This window comes from Alosa alosa, chromosome 6 (genome assembly GCF_017589495.1).
Source record: "Alosa alosa isolate M-15738 ecotype Scorff River chromosome 6, AALO_Geno_1.1, whole genome shotgun sequence".
NCBI lineage: Eukaryota > Metazoa > Chordata > Actinopteri > Clupeiformes > Clupeidae > Alosa > Alosa alosa.
This window is the reverse complement of record NC_063194.1, coordinates 854,132-882,130: the sequence shown is the minus strand read 5'-3', so window position 1 is coordinate 882,130 and position 27,999 is coordinate 854,132. Positions and strand designations below refer to the sequence as shown.

The following is a 27,999-nucleotide window of genomic DNA, read 5'->3' as shown; positions in this document are numbered from 1 at the left end:
TCATGTCCATCTTGCTTACAGATCCGTTATGATGGATCAGTACACTCACATACTCTCACCCACACACACACACACACACACACACCTCCTTTGGCATATACACACAGTCCACCACTGTAGGATGTCACTCTCTCTGTCCACACCCAGAGTGCTCTCACACATACACCGATGTTGAACACATACACTGGACCGACTGGCTCCTGAAAACATCAACCCTCCATTGGCTCTCTGACGCACACACACGCATGCAAACACTCATCATACCCAGCAAATCTCTACACCAGACACACTGGCAGCTCAGCATGAATTTGTGCCTGTTGCTCCTGCTCTCTGTGCTTTGCCTGACAGGTAAGTGGAAAATGTGCATTTATAATTCAGACAGCTTAGGCGGCTGTTCCACAGCGACGCTTGTAGTTTTGGTTGGTTAGTCTGTGTTGGTTCTCGTGTCAGGTGAAGTTGCTGTGTTTCATATAAAACTTTGAGCTGAGGTTGCATTTTGAGGATTGGCATTGCATTATATTTCAAATGCACAGAAAGGGGAATGTCTTTATAAAACAAAATGGTTGGCGAGGATTTTTCCCAGAAAGCTGGATTCACAGTAGAATTCCATATTTTTCGTACATGCCTGGTAGACCTTTGGGCACAGGGAGGATTATGTTTCTCTGCTATATAAACAAAGACTCATCTTCAGTACAGCTGTGCTGCACAGGCTGATGCATGTCATGTGACCTGCCAACATTTGTGGAACATGTTCGCCTGCGTTCATTATGGGTACGTTCGTAAATTCAATCTGACACGCTCTGGAAACTCTGAGAAAATGTGTACCCTAAAAAAAAAACTAAATGTGACAAAACTACAACCTGTTGCTGTGATCATGATTATTTTAGATGTTCTTTTCCAAAGACAATATGGAAACTTATTTTCAGGCAAGCCTTTGATATGCTTAACTTTCACATATGCCATTTTGTTGTGAAAAGCATGATTTATTTTCTTCAATGAAACTCTTGATACTCAGTGGCAGTAAAAGAGAGAAAGACGCATTGCATATGGTTGTTCCTTGATAACCCTGAGCCTAAATCTGGGTCCATTATTCAGCAGATATCCGCAGTATTGTAAGTCAGTTTGGATAAAACATGTTGGCTAAATTAAATGGCTTGAGACCATACAATCCAAGTAAAAACAATGTTTATTCTAGCATTCCCTTATTGTCCTTGATGAGATTTGGTGTGTTTGTGAGGAGACAGTGTGTGAAAATATGTCTGTGTGTGTGTGCGTGTGTCTGTTTGTGGGGTAGAACTGAATGGTAATTATTGCAAAGTTATGTTATATGGAGTGGTGGAGCTATGGTAATATTGCTGCCTGACAATTAGGCAAATCCTTCTAGATGACGGTATTGGAGGAGTAAGTATGGTAAGGAGAGAAGAGCTAAATGATCAAATGTAATGTGCTCCTCTGTGTGTCCAGCTGATGTCTGCGCTGCGAAGGTGTGTAGCCTTCAGGACGTGGTGGACCATCTGAACCTCACCGCCAACAGGAACAGGCTGACCACAGTGCGGCCTGTGCGAGACTGGACCGTGCCTACAGTTGTGCACCTGGACATCTTTATCTACGCCATTTTATCTGTGGTCTGTCTGTATAAGTTGTCTTTACCATCAAACCACAAACCTTAACACATCTCCAACACATCTAACATGCAGTTGCCATGCACTTCGTTTTCATGGTACCTTCCCTTTCCTACCACTAACTCTTGTCACTGAAGGTGATACATTTAGAGACAGTTCTTAGTACAAGATTCTTAGAAAGTTCTCTAAAGGTTTCATTTTATGGACATTCCTTGAACTCTTAAAGAGAACATTCCCAGAAGGTTCTATTTAGGTTACATGTTTGGAACCTTTGACGAACTTTCATAAAACGTTCCCTCGAGGAACTGTAACAGTTCCAGTTTTGAACGCAATTTAAAAAATGCTTCCCGAATTGTATATTTGATCAAAGATGAACGTTCCAGGAACATTTAGAAAACACTGCTAAATTACGTTAGGGGAGTGTTCACAGCGAACATGTCTGTTACCCATGTGCATGACCATCAGAGTTATTTTAAGGCACACACACACATCTATGGGATCCTGAGTTTCATTTTAGAAGAACCTTTATTAATGCCTCATGAATAACACATAAACATAAAGCATGATGTGTTGGAATTAAAATGTAAGAAATACTCAAAAGAAGTATACTGTTTATTTATTCTTATCTTCTTCAGCAGCATGAGAAAAGTCAGACATTCACTCCCTATATATGGATTATGACTGTGAGTATCATTTCTCTTACTAGTGCCATCAATTATTCATTTTCTGTGGCTTCATCTGTCGCTTCATCTGTGGCTTCATCTGTGGCTTCATCTGTGGCTTCATCTGTCGCTTCATCTGTCTTTCATGACCCTGTCTGTTCCTTTCCCTTACTCTTTCTCTCTCTCTCTCCTTACCTGTCAGTGGCCTTCATTCTTTTTCTCACATGCTGTTTTTTACTGGTGCCTATATATTACTCTCTCTCTTTCTCTCTCTTTTACCTGTCAGTATGCCTAATTCTATTTTTAATTTCAATTTTCATTTTTTCGGCTAGTTACCATTTCACCTTGTCATATCTCAGAGCTGGTGTTTGTGTTCCAGTATTGGAAAAACGATTTCATCTTCTGGGATCCAGAGGATTTCTGTGGGATCCAGCAAGTCATTATTCCCCGACACCTGCTCTGGAAGCCGGATCTGATCATCTATGAGACGTGAGTAGGAAATATCTATCACGGTGCACATTGGAAGTACAACCAGTGGACCAACTGCACTGACTGATGGAGACAATTGTACAAAAGAGACAAAAGTTGTATTGTAATTGTGAGCCATAATTCAGTGTGCAGTGGACTGTACAATAGTTCAGGACTTACTGTTTGTCATGCTGTTTTTAGGTTACAGATGATCAGCTGTGTTTGCTAAGAGTGCCTATAGGCCTGTGGCAGTGTGTGCAGACTCATTTGTGGATGTGTGACTTAAAAAAACACATTAATCAAAGATTAAAGAAGAATAAATAAAGAACGGAATAACATGGACGCCACGGTGTAGATGCTAACAAGGCAGCTATCCAGACAAGAAGATAACCAGGCCGGGGACCATTAGCTCTGGTGATAGGCAGTGATGTGTCCCCATAGGATGGACAAGACTGAAGCCTCTGAAAGTCCATACCTGGTGGTGAAACACAATGGCGAGGTCTTGATGGACAGCAACATAAAGGTGGTATCCACATGTGCCATAGATGTCCTCAAGTTTCCCTTTGACACCCAGAAATGCAACCTCACTTTTTCCTCAGCAGTGCACACAGGTAAAAATAAGAAACTCACAGCATCATGCACTACAAAAAATAGATCACATACTAGTGAAATCTGTGAAACATATGCTATACTATACTTTACTATACTATACTATACTATACTATACCATATACAATATCCCTGGTCATTTTCTTCTGCCAACACCATCCAAAGCAAATAGTTACTTAGTTACTTTATTTAATCAGTTCAGCAAAGGAAATATATGGTATTATATTTCAGATTAGATATCCCTTAGTTAGGGGTGGTAGTGGAGTGGGGTGGGGTGTGGTGCGGGGTGGGGTCGGGTTGGGTGCTGTGGCACAACTGCTTACAGCCAACTCGGCTCATTTCCCAGTCCCGCCCCATCTCTCTCTCCCGCTCGCTTGCTGTCACTCTCTCTACTGTCCTGTCCGATTAAAGGTAGGGAAAAAAGCATAAACCTAACTTCTCTTAACTTTGTTTTATATTATACACAAGGTCATAAAAAGTTTTTCTGGTCTTTGCCCTATTAAACTTAAGACAAGGAGATTCAGTTGGTTCCTGTGTCCAACTCCTCTCGAGCGACCAAGAACTCACAAGAAATCATGCAGACCCAGGGAGAGTGGGAGTTCCTCAATGTCTCTGTGCACACCAAGACACTGGACATCGCAGAACTGGGCAGTTGGGACCTAGTGGTCTACACGGTAGGCTATAACCATGGGGCGAAGGATCACCAGCTCACCAGCAAAAGAGTTGTACTGTCTTGGTGTGTAGTAATGCAAATGCAGGGTTCTCCTGTCTGTTCTAGCAAATCATTATCAGGTCCTCTCTCTTTCTCTCTGTCTGAGCAACAGAGAACTTGGTGGGGGTTCTCCCAGACTGTGTTCCAGGAGGTCATTATCAGAAGCATTCATCTGTTCTTGTATTCTAGTAGGTTACAAAGAATAGGGCACTGAACACTGTTTGTGTGTTCAGGTAAACCACTACCAACAGGTTACCTCGCTCTTTCTGCACGAGAAGGTCATTATCAGGAGTGTGTTTATGTTCTAGTAGAGCAGGGTTCTTTTGTTTCTGTATTCTGTTAGATCACCACAAGGAGGGTTCTGTTGTGTGTGGGTGTGTGTGTTCTGAGATCACCATACTGAGGGTTCTATTGTATGTGTTTGTGTATTTGTTCTGTTAGATCACCATGAGGAGGGTTCTGTTATGTGTGTGTGTGTGTTCTGTCAGATCACCATAAAGAGGGTTCTGTTATTTGTGTGTGTCAGTATGTTAGTGTATGTTAGTTGGAGAGACGGTATGTTACGTAGGGTACGTTAGTAGAAGTTAGTCACCAAATATGTGGGAGTGGATTTGCTTATGGGGGTTGTGTTTGTGTGTGCGGTTTGTGTGTGTGTATGTATATGTGCGAGTACATGTATAGTATGCATGGCTCAGTGAGTGAAAGCATATGTATGTGTATGTGTGTGTGCGTGTGTGTGTGTGTATGTTCTGGTAGATCACCATAAGGAGGGTTCCTCTGCTGTACGTGCTGACCTTCATCCTCCCCATCCTCTTCTTCCTCACTCTGGACCTGGCGTCCTTCTTCATGTCGGACACACGCGGGGACAAGCTTTGCTTTAAAGTTACAGTGCTGCTGGCCATGTCTGTGTTACTGCTCATCCTCACTGACACTTTACCCTCAAAAGCTAAAAAAACTCCACTCATAGGTAAGACACACAACCACACACACACACAAACTCTCTCTCTCCCTTTCTCTCTCTCACACACAAACAAACACACACACACACACACACAAACTCTCTCTCTCCCTTTCTCTCTCTCACACACACACATACACAACACACACACACACAAACTCTCTCTCTCCCTTTCTCTCTCTCACACACAAACAAACACACACACACACACACACAAACTCTCTCTCTCCCTTTCTCTCTCTCACACACACACACATACACAACACACACACACACACAAACTCTGTCTCTCCCTTTCTCTCTTTCTCACACACAAACACACGCACACACACACATGCTTTCACACACAGAGCCATGCATACTATACATGTACTCGCACATATACATACATGCACACAAACCCCTGCAACACAACCCCCATAAGCAGGGTCGGACTGGGAACAAAATTCAGCCCTGGCAATTTTCTCCTGGACCGGCCCATCACCGGACCGAAAAAAATTGTAGGCTACCTGTAGTTTTTTTTTATGTTGACAGAAAAACTGCACTACTGTAGCCTACATGGTGCAGTAAATGAAAGCTCTTGGTAGCGTGTGCAACTACTAACGTCTATAAAAACAATATATTTATGGAATAAAACTAGACACCTCTGATTGCTGTTTACGGTTAAACTGCGATGATGTGAACACCAGCCAGCGGAGGGCACTTATCCTGTATAGCCTAGGCTACCATGCATGGACTACTCGTAGGCTATATTTCCCCACAAACCTAGCGGCTGCTTGGACAAATCCACTTGAGGGGTGGGGGCAGGGGGCTGTGAATGTAACACACTGAACCTGTTATGAAGAGGCCAAAATGATTGACCTGTCACCCCCAAGCCAAATGGATGCAACTGCATTTATAGGCTAGGTCAGGAGCCATGGACGGGCCATAAAATAGGCTAAATAACTTTAAAAAAAAAAAAAAATCCCTGAGGTTTGTCGGGCTCCACCGTGGGCATTTTGGATTCGCCACAGATTACCAGTCCGAGCCTGCCCATAAGCAAATCCACTCCCACATATTTGGTGACTAACTCCTACTAAACGTACACTAACATACCGTCTCTCCTACTAACATACACTAACATACCGTCTCTCCTACTAAAAACACTAACATACCATCTCTCCTACTAACGTACACTCTCTCCTTCCCTCTCCTGTGGGCCTGTGTCCCAGCGGTGTATGTGATTGTGGTGTTTGCCTTCATGCTGCTGAGCGTGCTGGAGACCATCCTGGTGGTGTACCTGATGGAGAGGGCCTCCACACAGCAGGCCAGATGGCTGGGCAGGGGCGTCAGCTGCAGAAGGGCCCCCAGCCCCGAGGGCCTCCCCAACAGCGACACCGGTACGCATCACATCTCATGCTGTCATCACATCATCATTACATTACAACATTTCACTGACACAGACAGAGGGACACACATCAGGCAACAGGGCTCTCAAGTTTTGAAGTGTGCAAGGAGTGAGACTTTGTTTCAGGGGAGGCATTGCACGGGTGCCACTCTCCCCTGATCAAGGCACATGAAAGCCCAAATTCCATTATTTCAAACACACTGTTTTATTTATTCTAGAACCCTATAGTAAATAATAATAACATAAATTATAATAATAATTTTACCCAAATGTCTTTGAACAGCAGTGGCTCATCTGTTTTAAACAAACAGAAAACAACCATATGAGAAAAGCATATTTAGCCCCAAAATGGTCTCTTGAACAGTGGTGGTTCTGTCTGTGTGTGTGTGTGTGTGTGTGTGTGTGTTTATGAGTGATGTTGTGTGTTGTAAGAGTTTGTGGCAGATTTTAATGCCTTGATGACTGATACTGGGGGCTCCCATTTAAAGAACTGTGGTTCAATGTCAGCCATTTTCACAGTCATGAGGCCATCCTTAAAAATATTCTTGTTTGCAGTAACAGCCAAATTTTTTTTTTTTAAAAGTGGGTCGGTAGGTAGGTCAATATATTTTTTTTCAAGATTCAAAGTAAAAAAAAGTACAATTTTGGTCATGGTGATTACGTAGGTATGAATTTAAACAAATGTGCATATTGTGACGTAACCGACTGGGTCCTCAACCCGTGCCATCAGGCGCATCACTGCAAACCTCAATCTGATGCAGGTTATGTAGACCAGCCTTTCTCAAACTTCTTTGACCTGAGGCCCAGTCATGGCAGACTTTGGGGTCATAGGGCTCATCTACCCCACTCCCTCCAAATCAAATTGTCATTATCATTATCACAATCATTATTATGCCTAAATTGTTATACATGCACTTTCACTTAAATGTTTTGTGACATGCACATCAGAGGACTGCTTTACTAATGTAAGATATAATTAGTTTCATTGCTTTTGCATGGTTGCATGATGCTTGCATAAGAAAGGAAATACTTGTCAAAACAGCAACAATTATATGGGTGCTATTGTTTTGGGATGTTTCCCTCATGCAAGCATCATACATTGGTAGGAAATGGAGAAAAAAACGTGTTTTAAGTGTCGTTAAACAATTAAATAGCATTCAACAGGTTGAAGCGGAGCTTTGATACCAACGTTATCAATTAGTTTCAGTTTCTCTCGCGCAGACGCCTGCATTGAATGAACGCTCATAGGCTACCACCACTTTATTGTATGGCTCCATGTTTAATGACATCGATAGCAGAAACGTTTGTTTTCTTTTTGTCGGTCCGCGGTATCTTGATCAACTGCGCAGCAAATTATCAGACGAAGCACCGGGCGTAATTTCACTCCACGACTCCGCGGACCAGCAGTCCACGTTGCGGACCCACATCAAAACAAAACAATTTCCTGATTGGTTGAGAAATCCTATTTTCTGACTGGCCGATAGGTTAGTAACTGAACAGCAGCTCTCTGAGCTGAATGAGCGCACAGACAGCAACGTTGTGTGACAAATTTGTAAAATATAGCCCTTAGAATTTTCTGTGCGGGCAAGTTAATAATTTCTCGGAGTGAGAAATGCCATGTGTGGCGTGTGAGCGTGTGAAGTCATTCAGTCCCGGCGGCATGGGGGGGCTTTGGGGGGCCAGGCCCGTCCTGGAAGTCATCTGTGCCCGCCCTGGACGAGCTTGGCTGCTCCAACCAACCCCAATCCCATAGATTGATTTTGAACACTTATTAAATGTAGGCCTAGCCTATACGTTTGTCAATCTAGCAAGTAGCAAATAACACTTGTAAAACTATAAGTTTCCCGATAACGACGGAGACACGCTCTTACGAGGGTTTTCTACGATTCATCTTACGATCGTTCGTTTGGTTTTTCCGACTGTTTCCCGAACATGCTTTCGTGGCGATGGTTTACAGCGATTACACTATCTTAAGATGCTCTTAAGGGGAGCTGTCCGCGTTCAATAGTTCTGAAATATCTCTGGGTTGGCCGGTGATGTCAGGTGACTACTTGCGTCCTGACTATCAGGTCTACCATTTCAAACCGGATCTACACATTAATTCACATCGTATCTGAAAATAGAAACACTTTGACATCTGCATGTAAAGCATCCCAAGTAGATTTATATACCACACAGAGACATACATAATTGTAATTATTTTAGATTAGATTGTTGCACCCACATGCAATATTTTGTGATTGTCACTTAAGAACTTTCGTTTGAAGAAGATAAGAAAGAAGTCAGGGGAAGAAGAGAAGGAAATGTGTGGAAACTTAGATTTTTTGATACAGTAGGCTACAGACCTACACACCACATGTTGCAACTTTCTCCTACTTTTTTTACCCTCATAGGCTAATAAAATATTCACTTAGCAGGAATAATGTCAAACTATTCTGGCAGCGTCTCGTTTTCATAACTTGATTACTGTTGTCCGGCTTTTTCATCACATTATTATGACCATTAAATGTAGAGCTATTTTGCGCTAAAATCTGATTCATCACAGGTAAAACACAATAAAAGAATGAGGTAAGATGGATTATGTATTCTAAGTTGTAATTCCTCTGTATGTCCCACTGTTGGTGACCTCAGGTGAGAAGTACTTTGTTGCAATAAAAGAGCGGCTCTTGGCAGTACTTGGTACTCTGGAGACACTAGGCAGATCTACGAAGTGTTTTCACATTTGCTCTTAAGCTTCCGTGGTTTCAGGGAAGTAGTCGGCAAAATCTTAAGAGCGTTAAGTAAGAGGGACTCTGACGCTCTTAGGCTTAGATGCTGGGAGTGGGTTGAACCCATATTAAAATGTGGGGTCTGGGCACTCCTGGGTCGCAGTGCTCAGTCGAGGCGGGGATAATCAGTTGTCTTTCAAATTCCACTCTGCCTTAATGGGACAGGCGGCGAAGCTTTGAGTCCCAGCGTTTTACCAGCGGAGCTGGTTGGCTAGTTCAAACGTTTGCCTACTTAATAAAAGCTTAACTCATGTCTCACACTCGAGGGAGGTCACTGGAGCCCTTTTCATTTCCAGGACACGTGCGTAGTAAGGATCTTCCAGTGCCCAATTACAAGCTAGCGCGCGCTGCTCTCGCTGGAAATTACATTAATAAGGCGCATCTCCGTGCCTGCTTTAGTCATGACTCGAGCCCGTCCTTACCAGCCAATAAAAAAACAAGGAAAAAAAGAAAGGGGAGACCATAATAGCCAATCAGGAAATAGCACCTCTGTGGCTGGGTAAAATTGAACACAACAACCAATGAAAATCGTTCACATGATTCTTGAATATTTAAGATCGCTGGAATAAGGTCATATCCTTTGCAGGCACAAGAGTATTAAGTCGATCCCCTGTTTTAATATTACAACAAATTCTAACTTGTTTGACAGAAAAAATTAGAGGATTGATCGCTGTTAGAGAATGTTGCCCCTGGTAGCATCTGTTTTTCAATGCTTGGCGTGAGAGGAAATATCTCAATTTTGACTAAAAATAAGCTTCCTTGTGTAGGAAAGCCTATTAAATTCATGCAGTGAGTATACATTGGAGCCCTACTCATGCCTATGTTTGATGGTTGCACGGATCAGTGGCTGCTACAACAATTGAGGGAGAGTGCTGGAGAAGGAGAAGGAGGGAGGAGAAGAAGGTCAAAAAAAGAAGGAGAAGAGGGAGAAAAAGAGCAGGCTGGACAGTCCAGCAAACCCACAGGGAGGAGGAGGAGGAGGAGGAGAGACAGGCAAGAAATGGATGAGGACATGGCGTGAGCTAGCGATCCAACCATTTATTTCATATTGCTGGCCACATTTAAATGTTTTTTTTTATGTATTGGGTGTTGGGTGCCTGTGCCCCAGCAAAGCTAGAATCGCCCCTGGTCACACTGTTCGCCAGCAGCAACATCCATCTTATTTGTTTTCAAGTAGCAGGGAATTCAAGCCAAACCGTTGCAACTCTGCCATCAATCATTATGTTAAGCCCACCTAACGACTCTATACACGATTTCATTTGGCCTGATTAAGTTTCGATTTCTGGAGCTCACAAGCCAACGGAGAGTTGCTAGACTAGCCCTGGCAGCAAATGTAATTTGTGTCTAGATTTATAGGCTATGTGTCTCACGCTCAATGCGTGAGACTTGAGAGGTCTGTCAGGCAAACAAAAATATAGATATAGATTCAGATATGTATATTTATCACCCAGAGATAAGAAATACTCTTCTCTGATTGGCTGCATGCCAGAGTGGCTATTAATTCTAAATAAGAGGACACCTATGTAGATCTGCATGGTAAAAAAATGAAAAAAAGAAGTACAACAAACTGAACATGTCGATTTCTTTTTAAAGTTTAAAGTTTAATTATTTTAAAAAAGGGACAGTAGCCTGACGAGCCAGACCCACATTAAAATGTAGGGTCTGGGCACTCACCGTTGGCAGTGCTCAGTCCGAGGGGCGGGATAATCAGTTGTCTTTCAAATTCCCTCTGCACGCAATATAGAGGGAGAGCAGATAGCTAACAAACGTTCAGAAAAAGTCCTGTTGGCAAATTTGAGGAAAAGTCGGTAAAGGGGCTATTTCACACAATTTGAGGGTGCTGAATTCAAATATTTTGTTTACCAAACTCAATTTTGAGTTTTAAGCTTGCTAATTAGCATAATTCACATACTTTTTGGTTTTACCATCAGATATCATAGGAATTGCAAAAAATAAGGCATTAATATACTCTTTATGTATCAGATATGTTGTAGGACAGGACAGGAATTACCCCAATGACAAATTAAAATAAGTTAAAATTAAAATATAAATTGAAAATATTGCCGCAAGCGGCAATTGCGGGCCCGAGCACCTGCGGGCCGCAACCCGTGACATTTCAGAATCCAACAAAGCACCGATGTGGTGCATTTGTAAAATGTACATATTTAATGTGTGTGCTATTTGTTTTTGCATGTTATTTTCTGGCACATTTACTTGCTTGGCCATTTGGGGGCACAACGCAAGGTAGGCCCATTGTGTGTCATCATAATCATAATATAAATTAACCTGAGAAATTTCAGATTATTCATTTTAAGCAAAGAACATTTCTGATACACTTTTTGGCCAGATGGTGGCGCTATATTAGACATTTGAATTACACATGTGAATATCATCACAATAATATCCAATATTTTATAAAGTTTCAGATTAATCAGTTAAGGCATCATCCATTTCTGGCACATTTCCTGCTTGGCCCGGTGGTGGCGCTATGCCAGGCAGGCCCATTGGGTGTCTGGATATCATCATAATCATAATATCTATTAACCTGAGAAGTTTCAGACCATTCATTCAATGCACTGTGACTTTATGACACGTTTCATGTTTATGTGGTGAGATATTAAAACCACAATATATTTCAACATATCAAAAATCCCTTCACAATTTAACATCAGCAACATCTTGGCATAATGTATGCCAAATTTCACATGAATCTGACAAACCGTCTAGGAGCAGTATGTTGAAATTGATCATCTGTCATTCTTTCTGTTGCCAGTTGGTGGCGCTATGCATTATGGGCATGTGAATATTATCATTAACATGGTATTGAATGACCTATGAAATTTAAAACATTTCAAGCTATGCATGGTGAATTATGTCACATTTATTGTTTGTGTGGAAGGGTATTAAAATGAATAATTTTGCCACTTCGTCAAATTACAACATATCAAAAAAAAAGCTTCACAATTTAGAATCAGAAACATCTTGGCGTCATGTATACCAACTTTGACATGAATCGGATCAACCGTCTAGGAGGAGTATGTTACAGTTTTTTCTGAATGCTTAAACACATTTTTTGTAACTATGGCTTTTTTTGCAAAACTCTACACACAAATGGCAAAACCACTCACTGAGTTAAGCAAAACTAAAAGCACAAACACTGCTTTGCACTCAGTTTACAATTTTGTAACACACACTTTACACAACTGTAGGCACAATGGCAGTATTTACACTATTTTGCCAACTCTCTGGCACACTTTCTCATGTGAAAACTGTTTTAGATAATTAGTTCACTTTTTTGCAATCAGCCTAAGCACTATAACTAAGCCACAGGTAATGTACAATGGGTGCGATGGGTGAGCAGGAAGAGTGAGAAGAAAAAAAAACAGACAAAAAAACAGTGTACATGTGGGGATATTGTCATGTCAGGCCTGGATCGTCATTCCAGAATATATTTTTCCCGTGCCTTGGACTAGGACATTGCATGTGATGTAGACAGAATTTTGAGAGAGACGACCCGATGTAGACTGATTTGTTTTGTCTCAGTGAAATGCTATTTTGTGTTTTGACTTGAAAAAAAAACACTTGTGTTTGTTTTGATGTGTGTAAAATAAACACTAATACTTGAAGTTGGGATCCCTGTATGTTTACAGAACTATGACAAAAGTATGACCTCAAACTGACATAGTCTACCTTGTGCACAGAGAAAGCAAAAGCCAGATGTGTTTTTCAATCAGTGTGTTGTTGGCACATTGTGTGCTTACTATTGTGATGGCTTGTGTTTACTGTTAGATATTTTAAAACACCATTTTTACGAAGGTGTGAAGAGTTAAGCAAGGTGTGTTAGCTTTTTTGCAAAGAGAACTACAATGTTTTGCTGATTGGGTGAGAGGTTTTTGCCATTTGTGTGTAGAGTTTTGCAAAAAAAGCCATAGTTACAAAAAATGTGTTTAAGCATTCAGAAAAAACTGTAATAATCCTTACAAAAACAATAGGGCCTGGCCCAGAGGCTGGGGTTGCTGGGGTCCTAATACAGTTTTTTCTGATTGCTTAAGCACATTTTTTGTAACTATGGCTTTTTTTTGCAAAACTCTACACACAAATGGCAAAACCTCTCACCCAATCAGCAAAACATTGTAGTTCTCTTGCAAAAGCTAACACACCTTGCTTAACTTTTTCACACCTTCGTCAAAATGGTGTTTTCAAACAGCTAACAGTAAACACAAGCCATCACAATAGTAAGCACACCAATGTGCCAACAACACACTGATGGTATGAATATAAAACACATCTGGCTTTTGCTTTCTCTGTGCACAAGGTAGACTATGTCAGTTTGAGGTCATGCTTTTGTAGTTCTGTAAACATACAGGGATCCAAACTTCAAGTATTACTGTTTACTGTATTTACACACATCAAAACAACACAAGTGTGTTTTTCCAAGTCAAAACACAAAATAGCATTTCACTGAGACAAAACAAATCAGTCTACATCGGGTCTCTCTCTCAAAAATTTCGTCTACATCACATGCAATGTCCTAGTCCAAGGCACCGAAAAAAATATATTCTGGAATATCCAGGCCTGACATGACAACATCCCCACATGTAGACTGATTTTTTTGCCTGTAAAAGGGCTATTTCTTTCTCTTCTTACCCTTCCTCTTCCCCCTCCCCATCCTCCTCTTGCTCATCTTTGTCCTCTTCCTCTAACTTCACCTCCTTGTCCTTGTCATTCTCTCCCCTCACTTCTTCACCTCAAGATCCCTCTTCCTCCTCTTCTTCCACCTACTTCTTCACCTCCACGTCCTATTCTCCAGCCTCCTCTAATTCTTACTTTTCTCACTCTTCCTGCTCCCTCTATTGTACCCATTGTACATAACCTGTGGCTTATTTATAGTGCTTAGGCTGATTGCAAAGTGAACTAATTATCTAAAACAGTTTTCACATGAGAAAGTGTGCCAGAGAGTTGGCAAAATAGTGTAAATAATAGCCATTGTGCCTACAGTTGTGCAAAGTGTGTGTTACAAAATTGCAAACTGAGTGCAAAGCAGTGTTTGTGCTTTTAGTTTTGCGAACTCAGTGAGTGGTTTTGCCATTTGTCTGTAGAGTTTTGCAAAAAAAGCCATAGTTACAACAAATGTGTTTAAGCATTCAGAAAAAACTGTAATAGCTAAAATTCAGTATGAAGTTTAGAAACAAAATAGATTCCTTTATAATAAATTGATAGAATAGTAGGTGACTGCTCATTTTTCTGTAGAAAGTACTTTGTCACTAACTATTATGTACAGTTGTCAGTCTTTACAGAGGATTTACACTGTATTTTTTTTACTGTAAAGGCGACTGTGCTTGCCTAGTTGAAACATCTCACTGGTGCTCTTTCCTATCATTCAAATTCCAGCCATGCAAAAAAATGGAAGAGTGTGCATGTTTGAGGAGTGCTGAAGAGTGCTATGGAGATTGCATTATTTGCAAAAAATGTAGACAAGATATCCTTTATAGTGCAACAAAAAGAAACATTCTCCAGTCATCAGTTCTCCATCATTACTGCATATGATGCTGAAAGGGAAGTGGACCTAGGACAAATCCTCAGCTATGAACTGATTAATGTCCCTGTACTGTAGCTATTGCAGATAGCGATGGTTATTTGTGAAGTGGAAATAAGTCTATCCTCACTCAAGTGTTGTCTAGCAATGTGGAATGTCCAGTAGTGATCACTGCAAAAACTGCTCATTCAGCACTGATAATAGATGCTCAAGATCTAGTTATGTCTTTAGGACACCCATCAGACTGCAGCACATTTAAGAAGTATAGTCAAGCAACGTGTAAGAATGAACAGGTATGATAAGGGATCAGATTCCAAAAATAATTCAGTGGAAATGCATGGATTCCAGTTGCTGCTACTTGCTGAAACTGGAATCCATGCATTTCCACTGAATTATTTTTGGAATCTGATCCCTTAGGGACCGTTCGTTATTTATAAACGGGGTCACCGGAGGGATTTTGAGTGCTTCAATCAAAAGTTGTATGACCCTCCCCAGCCTGTAAGAAAATTTTCAACGACCCTCCAGCAGTCTTTTTAAAAAAGACATGACCCTTCCCCGGCCAATTATCGATACCTTCCGCCCACGCTGTAAAGCGCTATGAAAAGACATCGACTTCAGCAATCTTTCTAAACTCACCCTCTGCTTTCTGATCTTACACATCACACTTCACCAAGATAGTAGATTTACTCACTAACATTGTTGTGGAAACACAATAAGCATGGTAACTAAATGCACACTTCCTGCAACTGCATACCTACTTGAAATAAGTTACTCCTCTAGTAAGTATTCACATGAAATAAAACAATAAAACATTGAGACCATTCAACAAAGCACACTGGGTAATAACAAATTCAACACATGAACTTGTTGCTATGGACTCGTCTCTAAACTTCCTCAGTCATTGTAAAGCTGCGAAGCTGAACATTGTCCAAAACTCAATTTCTCAGACGGCGTCAATTTGGGAGCTTGACTACACTCCTTCTTTCTCAAATGACTTTGAAAATGCCGTTTGCACAATTTCACAAATAATCACAGGGACGAAAAAATACCTAACATGCCAAATTTGTCCGGGTTTAGGCCTATCATTTTAACTTTTCCCCGCTGTCTTGCCGTTTTAATATTTTCCGTAGAATATATATTACTGTAATACTCTCTAACATTAGTCCTGCATTCTGGCCCTGTGTGTTGTCCTGTTGTTACCCCTTGCCCTTCCAGAGAAACAGATGTATTCAAATCATCGTTTTGCTTGCTTAAATGCGAACTCAGAGTGATGTTAACCTACAGTAGGCCTATTTAAGTTAACAACGTTGTTTGTAAGTGAGAGCACGATTCATTGGCTTGCAGTGTTCGGGTCGTAGGCTATGTCTATGTGGCACCTGCCAGGCTAAGAGCCAAAGAAATCCCCCTGTATATTCACTCCAAGTTGGCCTACCATAACTTACCAACTCTACACTGTAGACCATAAATTGGCTATTTATATGACTTGTATTTGTATGTATTTGTTTAACTGTATGAAGCAGAATTACGCACTACTTTGGAACGTAACACATTTTTGTTGGCAGGGAGAGAATGACAGCGATTAACAAATTGCACTTGTTGCTGGTTACCAATAAATAGGGCCTACTATATATTTTTTTGCAAACAACAAAAACAGAAAGGATGGAGACAGCAAAGCTAGAGATGGGCAGGAACAAGGTCAATTGGTAGAAATGCTTGTCAAAACGTTAGGAGCTGGATGTGTGGATGAATGAAGCACAAGTATGCTTTATAAGCATGCACACTGTTTAAAGTTAGGCTAGGCTACACGGTAAACTAAGTAAACCAAAGTTAAATTTAGCTTTTTTAGGGCTGGATAAAGTTGACCAAATGGATATAGGCTGTTAGGCGGAATAAAGTAGGCTACTTTGTTGCTCAAACCCTTCCAACGTGGGGACGGATGTTGACATTTTTCCGTATTTTGCGGAGAAACCCGGAAATCTCCCTTATTTTCATTGTTCAATGTTGACAGAGCTATGGAACGAATATGGCGACAGAAATCAACAATCAAACAAGCCACTTTGATTTTTTGCTGTTTTTCATTAATACAAAAAAAGATGGGTGACCCCCTCCTAGACAAAAAAAGTTAGGTGACCCTCCCCTCAACAAAGAATAAAAGACATGACCCTCCCTATTTTCCTCCGGTGGCCCGTTTATAAATAACGAACGGTCCCTTATCATACCTGTTCATTCTTACTCGTTGGGTTCGACTTATCGGACTAAATTCAAGATGGCTGCAAGCGCTAAACTTAGTGAAGATACTGTCTGTATAAATCGTCTTGTAAGTAAACTACCAGTGCTTTTTCAAAGTTCTCAATGTCTCGTTTTAAATGTCAGGGCCCTCGAAGTCTACCAATGAAGTGTGGAGATACATTGAGCCTCATAAATGGGTGTAAAACAGTGATTTATTTGCATGGCTAGCCCGATGCGAAGCACCACTATTGAAAAAAAAAGCTGTTGGTAGCATCGGCTAACAAGCCAGATTTTTGGAGTGCAGGGGACAAGCCGAGATGGGCTATGAGACATACGTTCACACTCTGTATCATGTTTCAATACACTTTAGGTCAATATCACACCGGAATTCTCCTTTAATTACTTACATGTACATATGACATGTATGTTGTGTTGTGTCTTCGATGTCTTGGAACAGGTCTACTAATTCACTACATAGTACATAGGCTATATCAACTGTGTTGGTACCAGTGGTGGACGAAGTACACTAACTATGTACTTAAGTGAAAGTATAGATACCTTGTGTCAAATATTACTCAAGTAAAAGTGGAAGTATGCTCTTGGAATTTCTACTTGAGTAGAAGTATAAAAGTATTTGCCTTAATATATACTTAAGTATTAAAAGTACCTCAATGAATTATGGTTCTAATGGCTTTTTATAATTTTAAAGGTTAAAGGTTATTGCCATTAGGTAAGACCAAGTGGTTATGAAATAACAGCACTAGAGAACAATTATTTAATTTTACATTTATTTGTAACTTAGTTGCACATTTAATTACAAAATGTTGCATAAAACATAAGCCCCTTTTCCTATATCACATCTGTATGTCTGAAATGTGTTACCCTTAAACTTCTAAATACCATTACAGGAGCTAGTTCCACGAAATCAGAGAATGTGGTGTTATACTACTTGGTGCTGAAGACTAGTGATAGTAATGATATTCCCTACACCACCCTAGGTACAAAAACAGACAAAAGTCAAAATAAAACCTTTGATCAAACGTGAAAAAAAATGTCATTATAGGAACTAGTTTTTGCATAAATTCCACAAACTTACAGAGCATATCAGTCTGCACAGAAGACTGTAAAAAGTATGTATAGTGATACTCTGGTACAAACATAGGAAGTCAAAACAAAATACTCTGCCAGATATCAGAAGTGGGAATAAAAACTACCATTACATGAACCAGTGAAGCATTATGTTATACCAATTTGTTTAGAAGATTATAGAGTAGGATACTCTGGTACACAACAACAAAGTCACAACAAACCAGTTAACCTGACCTACCCTGAATCACAAAAGGCATGCTAAAACAGCGAGCCTAAAATGGCAGAGCTGTTCATTATTTACTAAAGCTGAAATATTTCTTTATTTCCTTCAGGAGGAGCTGGTTCTCAACATTTTTTTGCATCCAGCCTTGCCCGCCGTGGACTAAAAATCAGCCCAGCTGTGCTTCTAAATAGGCTCACAAGCGGCTGAAGCTGGTAAAGTGGTGTTAAGTTTAAGAGATAACTTACACACTACAGGGTACGACTTCAATATATCCTTGTGGTCTACCTTTGAGGCAAGGTAGCCTTCTAATTGTTTAATATTTTCCTGACCATCAGATGTCTTCATGCTTGCAAAGAAGTCCTCATCATCTGATGCACTGGAGCCATTAGCTGGCGATTGATGTGAAGGGTCTTCCTCCAGATGGTCCTTAATGTAGTCCAGGCCTGAAATGGACATTTAAATAAATGCTAAAAAATCAAGTCACTGTAATCATGCATTCCTCCATGTTAAATCAGAATGACAGAATTTTGAAGGTGCTAGAAATGTAATGTATACCCATTTGAGCTTGTAAACTTTTTAAAGTGTTTTGGTTATTTTGTTTCTGTGAATCTAACTTTAAATACTTTTCTGACACAAAACTGGATCACTAATGTAGTCTTACCTAGTTTTATGACGTTTTCTTCAGAGGTCCACGATGTTTTAAACTTTGGGACAAGGATAGCAGCAGCAATAAATTCTGGTTCCAGAAGCATGTCTTCAAAGCGTCGCTGCAGGCCCTCTTGGACAGCATCCACCAATGGTTTGCAATATCTGCAACTAGTGCGGATTTTGTGAAGCTTAGTGATGAGGAGCGTCAAAGTAGGTAGGAGCCATCCCATCTGAACGTCTGCTTCGGATTGCAGAATGTTGAGGGCCTTGGCGAGTGGTCCCATGGTTTTGGCATACTCCTCCAAAAAGGCGATCTCGACTGGACTCAGCCTAGCAGATTCGTACAACAGCAATTTATCAATTAATGTGGTCATACGGTTAATTCTGCATGTGTGTGTGTGAGTGGGGGGAGGGGAGATTTACAAAGTGACATTTATAGGCCTCTGGAATAGGGCTCGGTGATAAAACAATAACTTATCGTATGCCGTGATATTGATCAGCTGTCTAAAGCAATACATGAATTTAAAACTCCAAAAACAATACTTACATGGGCAACTTGGTGAAGTGAATACAGTTCTTAGAGCTCCTTCTCCCTGATCTTTAACAATTGTAGGATTCTCTCGACAGCAAGAAACAAAGAATTCCACCTTGTTAGCGTTGGGACGGATAAGCTGAATTTTGCACACATTCTCTATAAGCTCTGCAGCAGTAGAAGATCTCCCACATTTGTTCCATAGTCCATAGCATTTTGAAAAAGCTGATCTAGACAACCTTTTGAACGCATCGTTTGAGTTTGCTTTGGCGCATCCACTGTGGAGACAAGATTCAATAAGTGACAGGGATCGATGATGCTTAGGGAGTTGGAATTGCAAACCATCATCTTCATTTAAGATAGATGTGACTTCAACAAAATCCACTTCAACCCCATCACACTCCTGGTCCTCATCACCCATCTCATCACCATCTTCAGACTCATCTGAAGGAGAATTGTTGTTTTCATCTTGTTCTCCATTGCATATTCGAATGCCTTTAAGAAATTGGACCCGTTGTCCGTAGTAGTTCGGGTTATCTTGTTCTGTATGCCAAATTCTGAGTGTATCTCATTTAACGAATTAGCCAAGGCGCCAAAAAGTGTGTGCACCTTTGAGCTGCTTGCATGCTAAGCGCCACTGAACACCTCTCTAGGCTATTGGGATCAACCCAGTGGGCAGTAACTCCAAGAAAACCCCTCCGCCTTGCACTCCAACAATCTGTTGTCGTAGCAATAAAATCAACCTTGTCCATAGCTTCTTTGATGTTCCTCTTCATCACAATTGCAGCCTCATCTATCTTGCGTCGCAAAGGTGGTCCTGGACATCAGAGAGGCATTGGGCTGAAGATCTTGCAAGAGATCTTGAAATGATGGCTGCTCTACCACACTAAAGGGCTGGAGACTCTGAATTACAAAATTCAAAACAGCATGATCCACATTTCTTTGAGAAACTCCCTTTGTCTCACCTAACTTTAACTGTTTTAAAGTTGAAGGAGCGTCTTGGTTCTTTGCTTTTCTTTTGCGTGGGGCAGTCAAAGCGTCATACCTATCCACAACACTTGCATGCTTTCTCTGAAAAAAAACATAAAAATCCAACCATTAACAACATGTCCACATACAGTAGGCTACTCCCACTAATAAATAAAATACACATTTTTGCATTTCCTAGATCTAGGCTACACTGTATGTTTATATATATGTATATTAATCAATTGTGATCTTTAAAAGGTGAACTCGAAATTAGGGGATTTCTTTTAATAGCCTAGCAAATTCAACAGCCAATTCCTTATCATGCCATACCATGCATTTAAAGCAAGTCAAAATGCATTCAACTTGCCTCATTATCCCGCTTATGGCTAACTGTTACTTGCCAAAACGAAAACAAAACATAAACTTCACCCAATTTGTCTTCAAAAGCCAATTGGGCTACCATTTTTAACCGTTTTCTGCTGAGAAATGAAGGCAGGCTACTTCGCCAAAGACAACGAACTTAAACATTCTTTTGAACGAAAAAAGGCCACTTTGCTTGACAGCAGTCCAAGAATTGACCACGGAACGCTAGGAAGGGGCCAGCTATGCTAGCGTAGCTGCTCAACTAATTTAGCCAAACACACAATGCAGACAATGTAGGTTAAATTTAAAATAATTCGGTTGCTAGTCATCAAACCTACCAGAATGAAAATCACTTACCTCGACGTGTTTCTTTAAATTCGAGGGAGAATTCTTGAACGAGGATATAATATTGTTCTTCGGCAGGCAGAGAAGACACTTGAAGTAAAACGAATCCTTCTTCCTTTCCACCACTTCAAAAAGTTCGCCTAAATAAGGCCACGGGTGTTCAGGCAAGTCAGTGTCGGACGTTTCTTCCAACAGTTCTGTCATTATTGTTGTAGCATTAAGTGAGCATGAGCATCATCCTGCAAAATGCTTTGCGTTGTAATGATTTCAACCTAGCTCTCCCGCACACAATGTCTCATCATTGACATTCTGTAGAAAATATTACAGATTCACGCCCCCCAGGTATTGATTCGAATGGCATTATACATGTGGATGGGTCTGAGAATGTTTTCTGCAGGGTAACATACAATACTACTACCATAGATCAAGCTGTGTCATGCAATAGCATGACTTATGCTTATAGTTCTATTCCAACGCTGATTTCTACCCAACGTATAGTAAAAAGAAAAGACAAATTTAAAACTAGAAACCTAACAAATATTCTTTCCATACCTCAGCATATTCCTCAAAAGCCAGAGGCATTTTCAGCTAACATGGGTTTACTAAATATAGGTGCACTTACTACCAAAACCTTTGCAATCAATGATTTTATTAGTGAAAAAAAAATTGGATTTTCTGTTTCTTGTTGAAACCTGGCTGACTTCAGACAGCGAAGCTGTTCTTGTTGAGACTTGTCCCCCAAATTATAATTTCTTCCACTCAATTAGACAAGGCAAACGAGGTGGTGGAATTGCCTCCATTCTCTCAAACAAATATAGTTGCACACGAGTCAACTTTGGCGAATTCGCTTCCTTTGAGTATATTGCCCTCACTCTGAAGGCTGACCCAGTTGTACTTCTATTAACCTTATACCGCCCTCTAAACTATGGACTGGCTTTCTCGACCAGTTTTCTGAACTTATGTCGCTCATCATCACTAGCTATGATCGGATAATTGTAAATGGCGACTTCAATATTCATGTCAATAAGACAACTGATGCTAAAGCCAGTAAGTTCCTTAATGTGTTGGACAGTTTAGAGCTAAAAGCAGCATGTTACAGGACCCACCCACAACCTTGGCAACACCCTCGATCTAGTCATTTCCAGAGGGATAGAAGTCACAGACTTATCAGTAAATGATATAAATATGTCTGATCATCATTGTGTATCTTTTAATATTGTACTACATACTCCAAAAATTCATCCCGAAATTGCAATCAAATCGCGACTCTTGGACATTAGAGCAGAACAGCAGTTCATAGCTCTTATAGACTCCATAAATTTAGATATTTTACATCATCCCATTGATCAAATGGTAGAGGCTCTTAATCGTGAATTAGGCGCTCTGCTTGACAGAGTGGCACCCTTAAGACTAAAAAAGGCCCTGTAGCAAACTGACACCTTGGATGAACGAAAATATCCATGATCTAAAAAGATCATGTAGGAAAGCTGAGAGAACATGGAGAAAAACTAAGTTACAGGTTCACCGTGCCATTCTAAAAGAAAAAATTGCAAATTATAATAGAGCTATTCGGAATGAGAGGAGGAACCACTTCTCTAAGGTAATTGCTGAAAACAGTAGAAACTCTAGGGTGTTGTTCTCTACCATTGATAGGCTATTGCATCAAACACCTTTTGACACACTCAGTCAGGCATCCTCTCTAAGATGCTTAAGAATTTGCAGACTTCTTCAAAAACAAAGTCATTTCTATAAGGGAGGCTATTGGTAACACAAGTAATATGTTTGATAGTACACCCAAAAACAGCCCCCCAAAATTAAGGTCCTTTAGCACTATTACTCAATCTGAGCTTGGTAAAATTATAACTCAAACCGGCTCTTCAACATGTGTTTTAGATCCAATCCCTACTACATTCCTCAAAAAAGTATATGAAGGCTTAGCTCCCTTTTTTCTCAAGGTAATAAATACCTCATTAGAAACAGGTATATTTCCAACTGCTTTTAAAACCGCTGTTGTGAAACCTTTACTTAAAAAGTCAAAACTTGACCATACCAATCTGAGCAACTACAGGCCTATATCAAATCTATCGTTTTTTGAGCAAAGTACTTGAAAAAGTTGTTTGCAATCAGTTAAATACCTTCCTCAACGAAAACAGTATCCTTGAAAAATTCCAATCAGGTTTTAGATCAAATCACAGCACAGAAACGGCTCTAGTAAAGATAGTCAATGATCTCAGACTAGCTACCGACTCAAACAAAGTCTCAATCCTTATTCTTCTGGATTTGAGTCGCGGCATTTGACACCATTGATCATAGCATCCTAATTCACCGCCTTGCAAAGTGGGTGGGTCTCTCTGATAATGCTCTAAACTGGTTTCAAACCTACATTACTGGCAGAGATTTTTTTATATCAGTCTAGGAGATCAAGTATCTGAAAAACATGACTTGCCTTTTGGTGTGGCCCAGGGAGCTGCCTTGGTCCCCTGCTATTTTCTCTATATATGCTCCCATTGGGAAACGTCATAAGTCAGCATAATGTAAACTTCCACAGCTCATGAGATGATACCCAATTGTATCTTTCTGTGGAGCCAACTAACCCAGATGGCCTTTGCTCCCTCACTGCATGCCTAACCTCCATTAATCAGTGGATGAGCAAAAAAACTTTTTGAAACTAAATGATGACAAAACAGAGGTACTTCTGGTTGGACCAAAACTAAAAGCGAGATATTATTCTTAGTAATCTGGGGAACTTGGCACACCAGGTCAAACCAAAAGTAACAAGCCTCGGTGTCATCTTAGATGCAGAGTTAAGTTTTAAGCCCCATATCAGTAAAGTTACTCAGACAGCCTATTTCCACTTGAGAAACATTGCCAAAGTCGGCCCTTTTTTAACTCAACAAGATGCAGAAAAGCTAATTCACGCCTTTATCACTAGCAGGTTAGACTACTGCAATGCACTTTTCACTGGTCTTCCCAAAAACATCTAAAGAAATTGGCACTCATACAGAACTCTGCGGCTAGACTTTTAACTAAGACTAAGAAAGAGAACACATCCCCCTGTGTTGGCTGAACTGCACTGGCTCCCTATTTCCTATAGAATTGATTTTAAGGTTATGTTAATTACTTACAAAGCTCTGAATGGCATAGCACCTTCATATATCTCTGAGCTTTTAATATCTTATCAACCACAAAGGAAACTTAGATCATCCAATTCTAATCTTTTAATCGTACCCAAAGTGCTCCACAAACAAAGTGGAGAAGCTGCGTTTATCCATTATGCCCCAAACTATGGAACACCCTGCCTCTGTACATCAAGCAGGCGAGTTCAGTAAATATTTTTAAAAAAAGATCTGAAAACATACCTGTACAGGAAAGCTTTTAGTTAACTCATCTTATCCTGTAGACTACATTTTTCAGATTATTCTACATCTGCTACTATTGGGCGCAGCCAGCCAGAAGCGGATGGGCTCCCCTATTAAGTCAGGTTCTGCTCAAGGTTTCTTCCTGGAATATGGGAGTTTTTCCTTGCCACAGTTGCCATATATGGCGTGCTTGTGGGGGGGTAAGAGGGTTAAGGCTGCCAGTCTTATGGCGTCATTTTCTATATTTTTGATATGTTGCTGAGTATAACATAAACAGCAAAGAAAAAGTGATTGATAATGACTGACTGACTATTATTGTGTTACATGTTTCAAATGTAAAGCACTTTGAGCTGCATTCTGTGTATGAAAGGTGCTATACAAATAAAGCTTTATTATTATATTATTATTATCAAACAAACCGAAATCGAAAGGACTTCAGAGCAAATTGCGCGCTGAGCCCTGATTGGTTTGTGATTGTGCACTGGCTGTGACCAGAGAGTGTTTGACCTCTCATTACGATTCGCTTTGGTAAAATGGAACGAGAGGTTTTAATAAATGGAACGGAGTAAAAAGTACGATTTTTCACTTAGAAATGTAGTGGAGTCAAAGTATAAAGTATCACCAAATATAAATACTTGAGTAAAGTACAGATACATCTATATGTTACTTTAGTACAGGAACGAATTACATCTACTTCGTTACTGTCCACCACTGGTTGGTACACACATATTGCTCTTTGATACAGTGGCACAAACCCATTAAAATGAAGTGTACCAGTTAATTACTTACAATTACATATTACATGTATGTTGTGTCATGTCTGCCATTACCCTACATACTGTAGTACATGTATCAACTGTGTTGGTACACATTTATTACTCTTTTGATACAGTGGAATAAACCCATTAAAATAAAGTGTACCAGTTAAGTACTTACATGGACATATTCTATACATCCTGTCAATGATGTCATGCATCCTGTAATTGATGTGTTGAAACGTGTCTGCTGTTACACCACACAGTACATGTGAATTAGTAGACCTGTTCCAAGACATCGAAGACATAACATACATGTCATATATACATGTGAGTAATTAACTGGTACACTTAATAGGTTTATTCCACTGTATCAAAGAGTAACAAGGTTGTAGCAGCACAGCTGTTACAGTACATGTACACTGAAGACAATGAGGCCTTGACTGGAGCTAAGAATGATTTGTATTTCAAATCTATCATGACCAGATTTACCCCATCCAGCAGGTCTCAGGTCAGCTCTTTGCCTCTGATGAAAATTTAGACAAATTGGCAAAGTTTTGTAAAAGCACTCAGTATTACAATGTAACAACTATATGTAGGTACCCACAAATACATAATGCAAGTACAATGATAGTACCTGATAGTACATGTTGTTACACTAATTAGGTAGGTACACTGTAACAGCGACACATTAAAATAAAGTGTTACCATGGCTTTTTTACGCTCAAACATGTATTTAGAGAACACTTTTATTTGGTTTTAGTGATTACTTTTGAAATCAACCCAATTTAGGGAAAAATAAGCAAAAGAAATTCGCTATTTTAGGTTAAAATGCTGATTATGCAGCTTAGAACTCAGAATTGAGCTTGGTAAACAAAATATTCAGAATCAGCACCCTCAAATTAGGGTGGTTTACCAACATTTCCTCAAATTTGCCGTCAGAAGTTCTCTTCTGTGAAGCTGCTCTCCCTCTAATAGGACAGCGCTATGAGTCCCATGCATTTTCCCACCAGCTGAGACCCTGGTTGGCTAGTTCAAACTTTTGCCAACTTAAAAAAGCAACTTTCGTGTCCAGCTGTTGTAACAGCAACATCCATCTTCTTTGTTTTCAAGTAGCAGGGAATTCAAGCCAAACCGTTGCAACTCTGCCATCAATCATTTTGTTAAGCCCTAACGTCTCTATACAAGATTTGATTGGCCTGATAGAAGTTTAATTTTTCCAGCTCACAAGCCAATAGAGATTTGCTAGACTAACCCTGGCAGCAAATGTAATTTGCTGCCGCTAGGGTGCGTCTAGATTTCTAGGCTAAAGGTAAGTGTATATTAATGAACATTTCGAAGAATGTAAATATATAGGATTATAGCCGAAGGCTAATTTCCATCCTTAGTCAGTAAAACATCACATTAAAAAATTACATACATTACAGATCAACAACAGAGGACAAATTATAGATCATTCCAGCTAATGACAACAGGTTTGGTTTTGCAGTAGACATTTTTTAAACTGTTTGGAAAATGAGGTGAGAGTTGATAATTCACATATTGTGCTTGGTAGTTCCAGGTATTGGTTGGAAAAAAGTAGCCTGGCCAAATGCACTTCTCCTCAAGGGAACAGTGCAGTTACCTCTGGAGCCTGCTCTGGTTGTGCTGTTTGAGTTCTTTTCTTTATAACTGAACCACTTGTTCATGCTATAAAGGCATCACAATTGCCTATAGTGCCAACTGGGCGATAAGCGAGATAAGCCTTTGAGGTGTCCCATTATACGGAATTAATGGACTTAGGCTAATGCAAAAATACAGATCCAAAATACAGGTGAAGATTTAAAGGCAGTCGCACATGCACATACACTTTAGTGTACACACATACTATGCAGTGCATACCTGTAAAGGACATATACATATCCTGCTATTGCACAGTCCAGGCTGCTGGAGAGCACAGCAGAGAACAAACAGGCCTGCCTCAAAACGTTATCGGCCGACTGGGAATTCTTTTGCTTTACAGTGAAGGGGGAACCTCACTAACCACCACCAATGGTGGTGATCAGAGATGTACAGATTGTGGAGGCTAACTAGTCAGTCTAAGCACAAACAGGCAAGCTGAGAAAGTGGAGGAAAGGTGCTCATGATTATGCTGCCTTCCTCCCCCCCAGTAGGAAAGAGGACGTCTGTGATGAGCAGATCTGTCTGTGGAGAGGACGGGGTCCGTCAGCTGGAGACCCTCCCCATGGTGAACCCCCCTGATCCCGCCGCCGAGGAGGGGGCTGAGGGGCGCTGCCTCAGCCACTTCCTGCGCCTCATCCTCCAGGAGCTGCAGACCGGTAGAACCCAGCAGAACCCAGCGCTGGAGCACGGGCGAGCCTGGTACCAGAACACTGTGGTCCGGCCCATAAACACCGCCTTCTTCCTCCTCTACCTGCTCTCCATCTCCGTCTTCTTACTCTGTCTCTTCCTGGACTGGGTCTACTGGTAGACAACAAAGAGAGGAACACAGTCAACAATGTTGAGCAGCTCTCCAGAGCTATGTAGGCTATTGTTATTATTATTAGTAGTATTGGTATTAGCTATTCTAATCAAACTCAGCTTATGGATTATGAATTGTATTTGTATGCTGATAGACAGTCTCAGTCACAGTACTGGTTCCAACACTCTGTGCATGCTTGGGGGTGGGGGTTGTGAGGTTGTTGATAAGTGTCATAGTTTTGTCCTATAATAACACAGATTGTATAGTCATGGGATCAATGTGAGGGCCTAGTGAGATGTGTGAA

The 27,999-nt window shown here is 40.5% G+C and overlaps 1 protein-coding gene across 2 annotated transcripts; it reads left to right on the top strand.

Moving 5' to 3' along the window:
* On the top strand, positions 1-27,999 carry LOC125296358 (5-hydroxytryptamine receptor 3A-like). 2 transcript variants are annotated; one of them, XM_048246237.1, is made up of 9 exons: positions 1-348; positions 1,465-1,625; positions 2,261-2,305; positions 2,664-2,773; positions 3,194-3,363; positions 3,872-4,035; positions 4,830-5,040; positions 6,243-6,410; positions 27,385-27,999. In XM_048246237.1, exons 1-9 carry the CDS (start codon positions 246-248, stop codon positions 27,702-27,704), a joined length of 1,452 nt encoding a protein of 483 aa, XP_048102194.1. In that variant the 5' UTR covers positions 1-245; the 3' UTR covers positions 27,705-27,999. The 2 variants fall into 2 exon arrangements, with proteins under 2 accessions (XP_048102194.1, XP_048102193.1); XM_048246236.1 differs by having other exon boundaries at positions 2,258-2,305.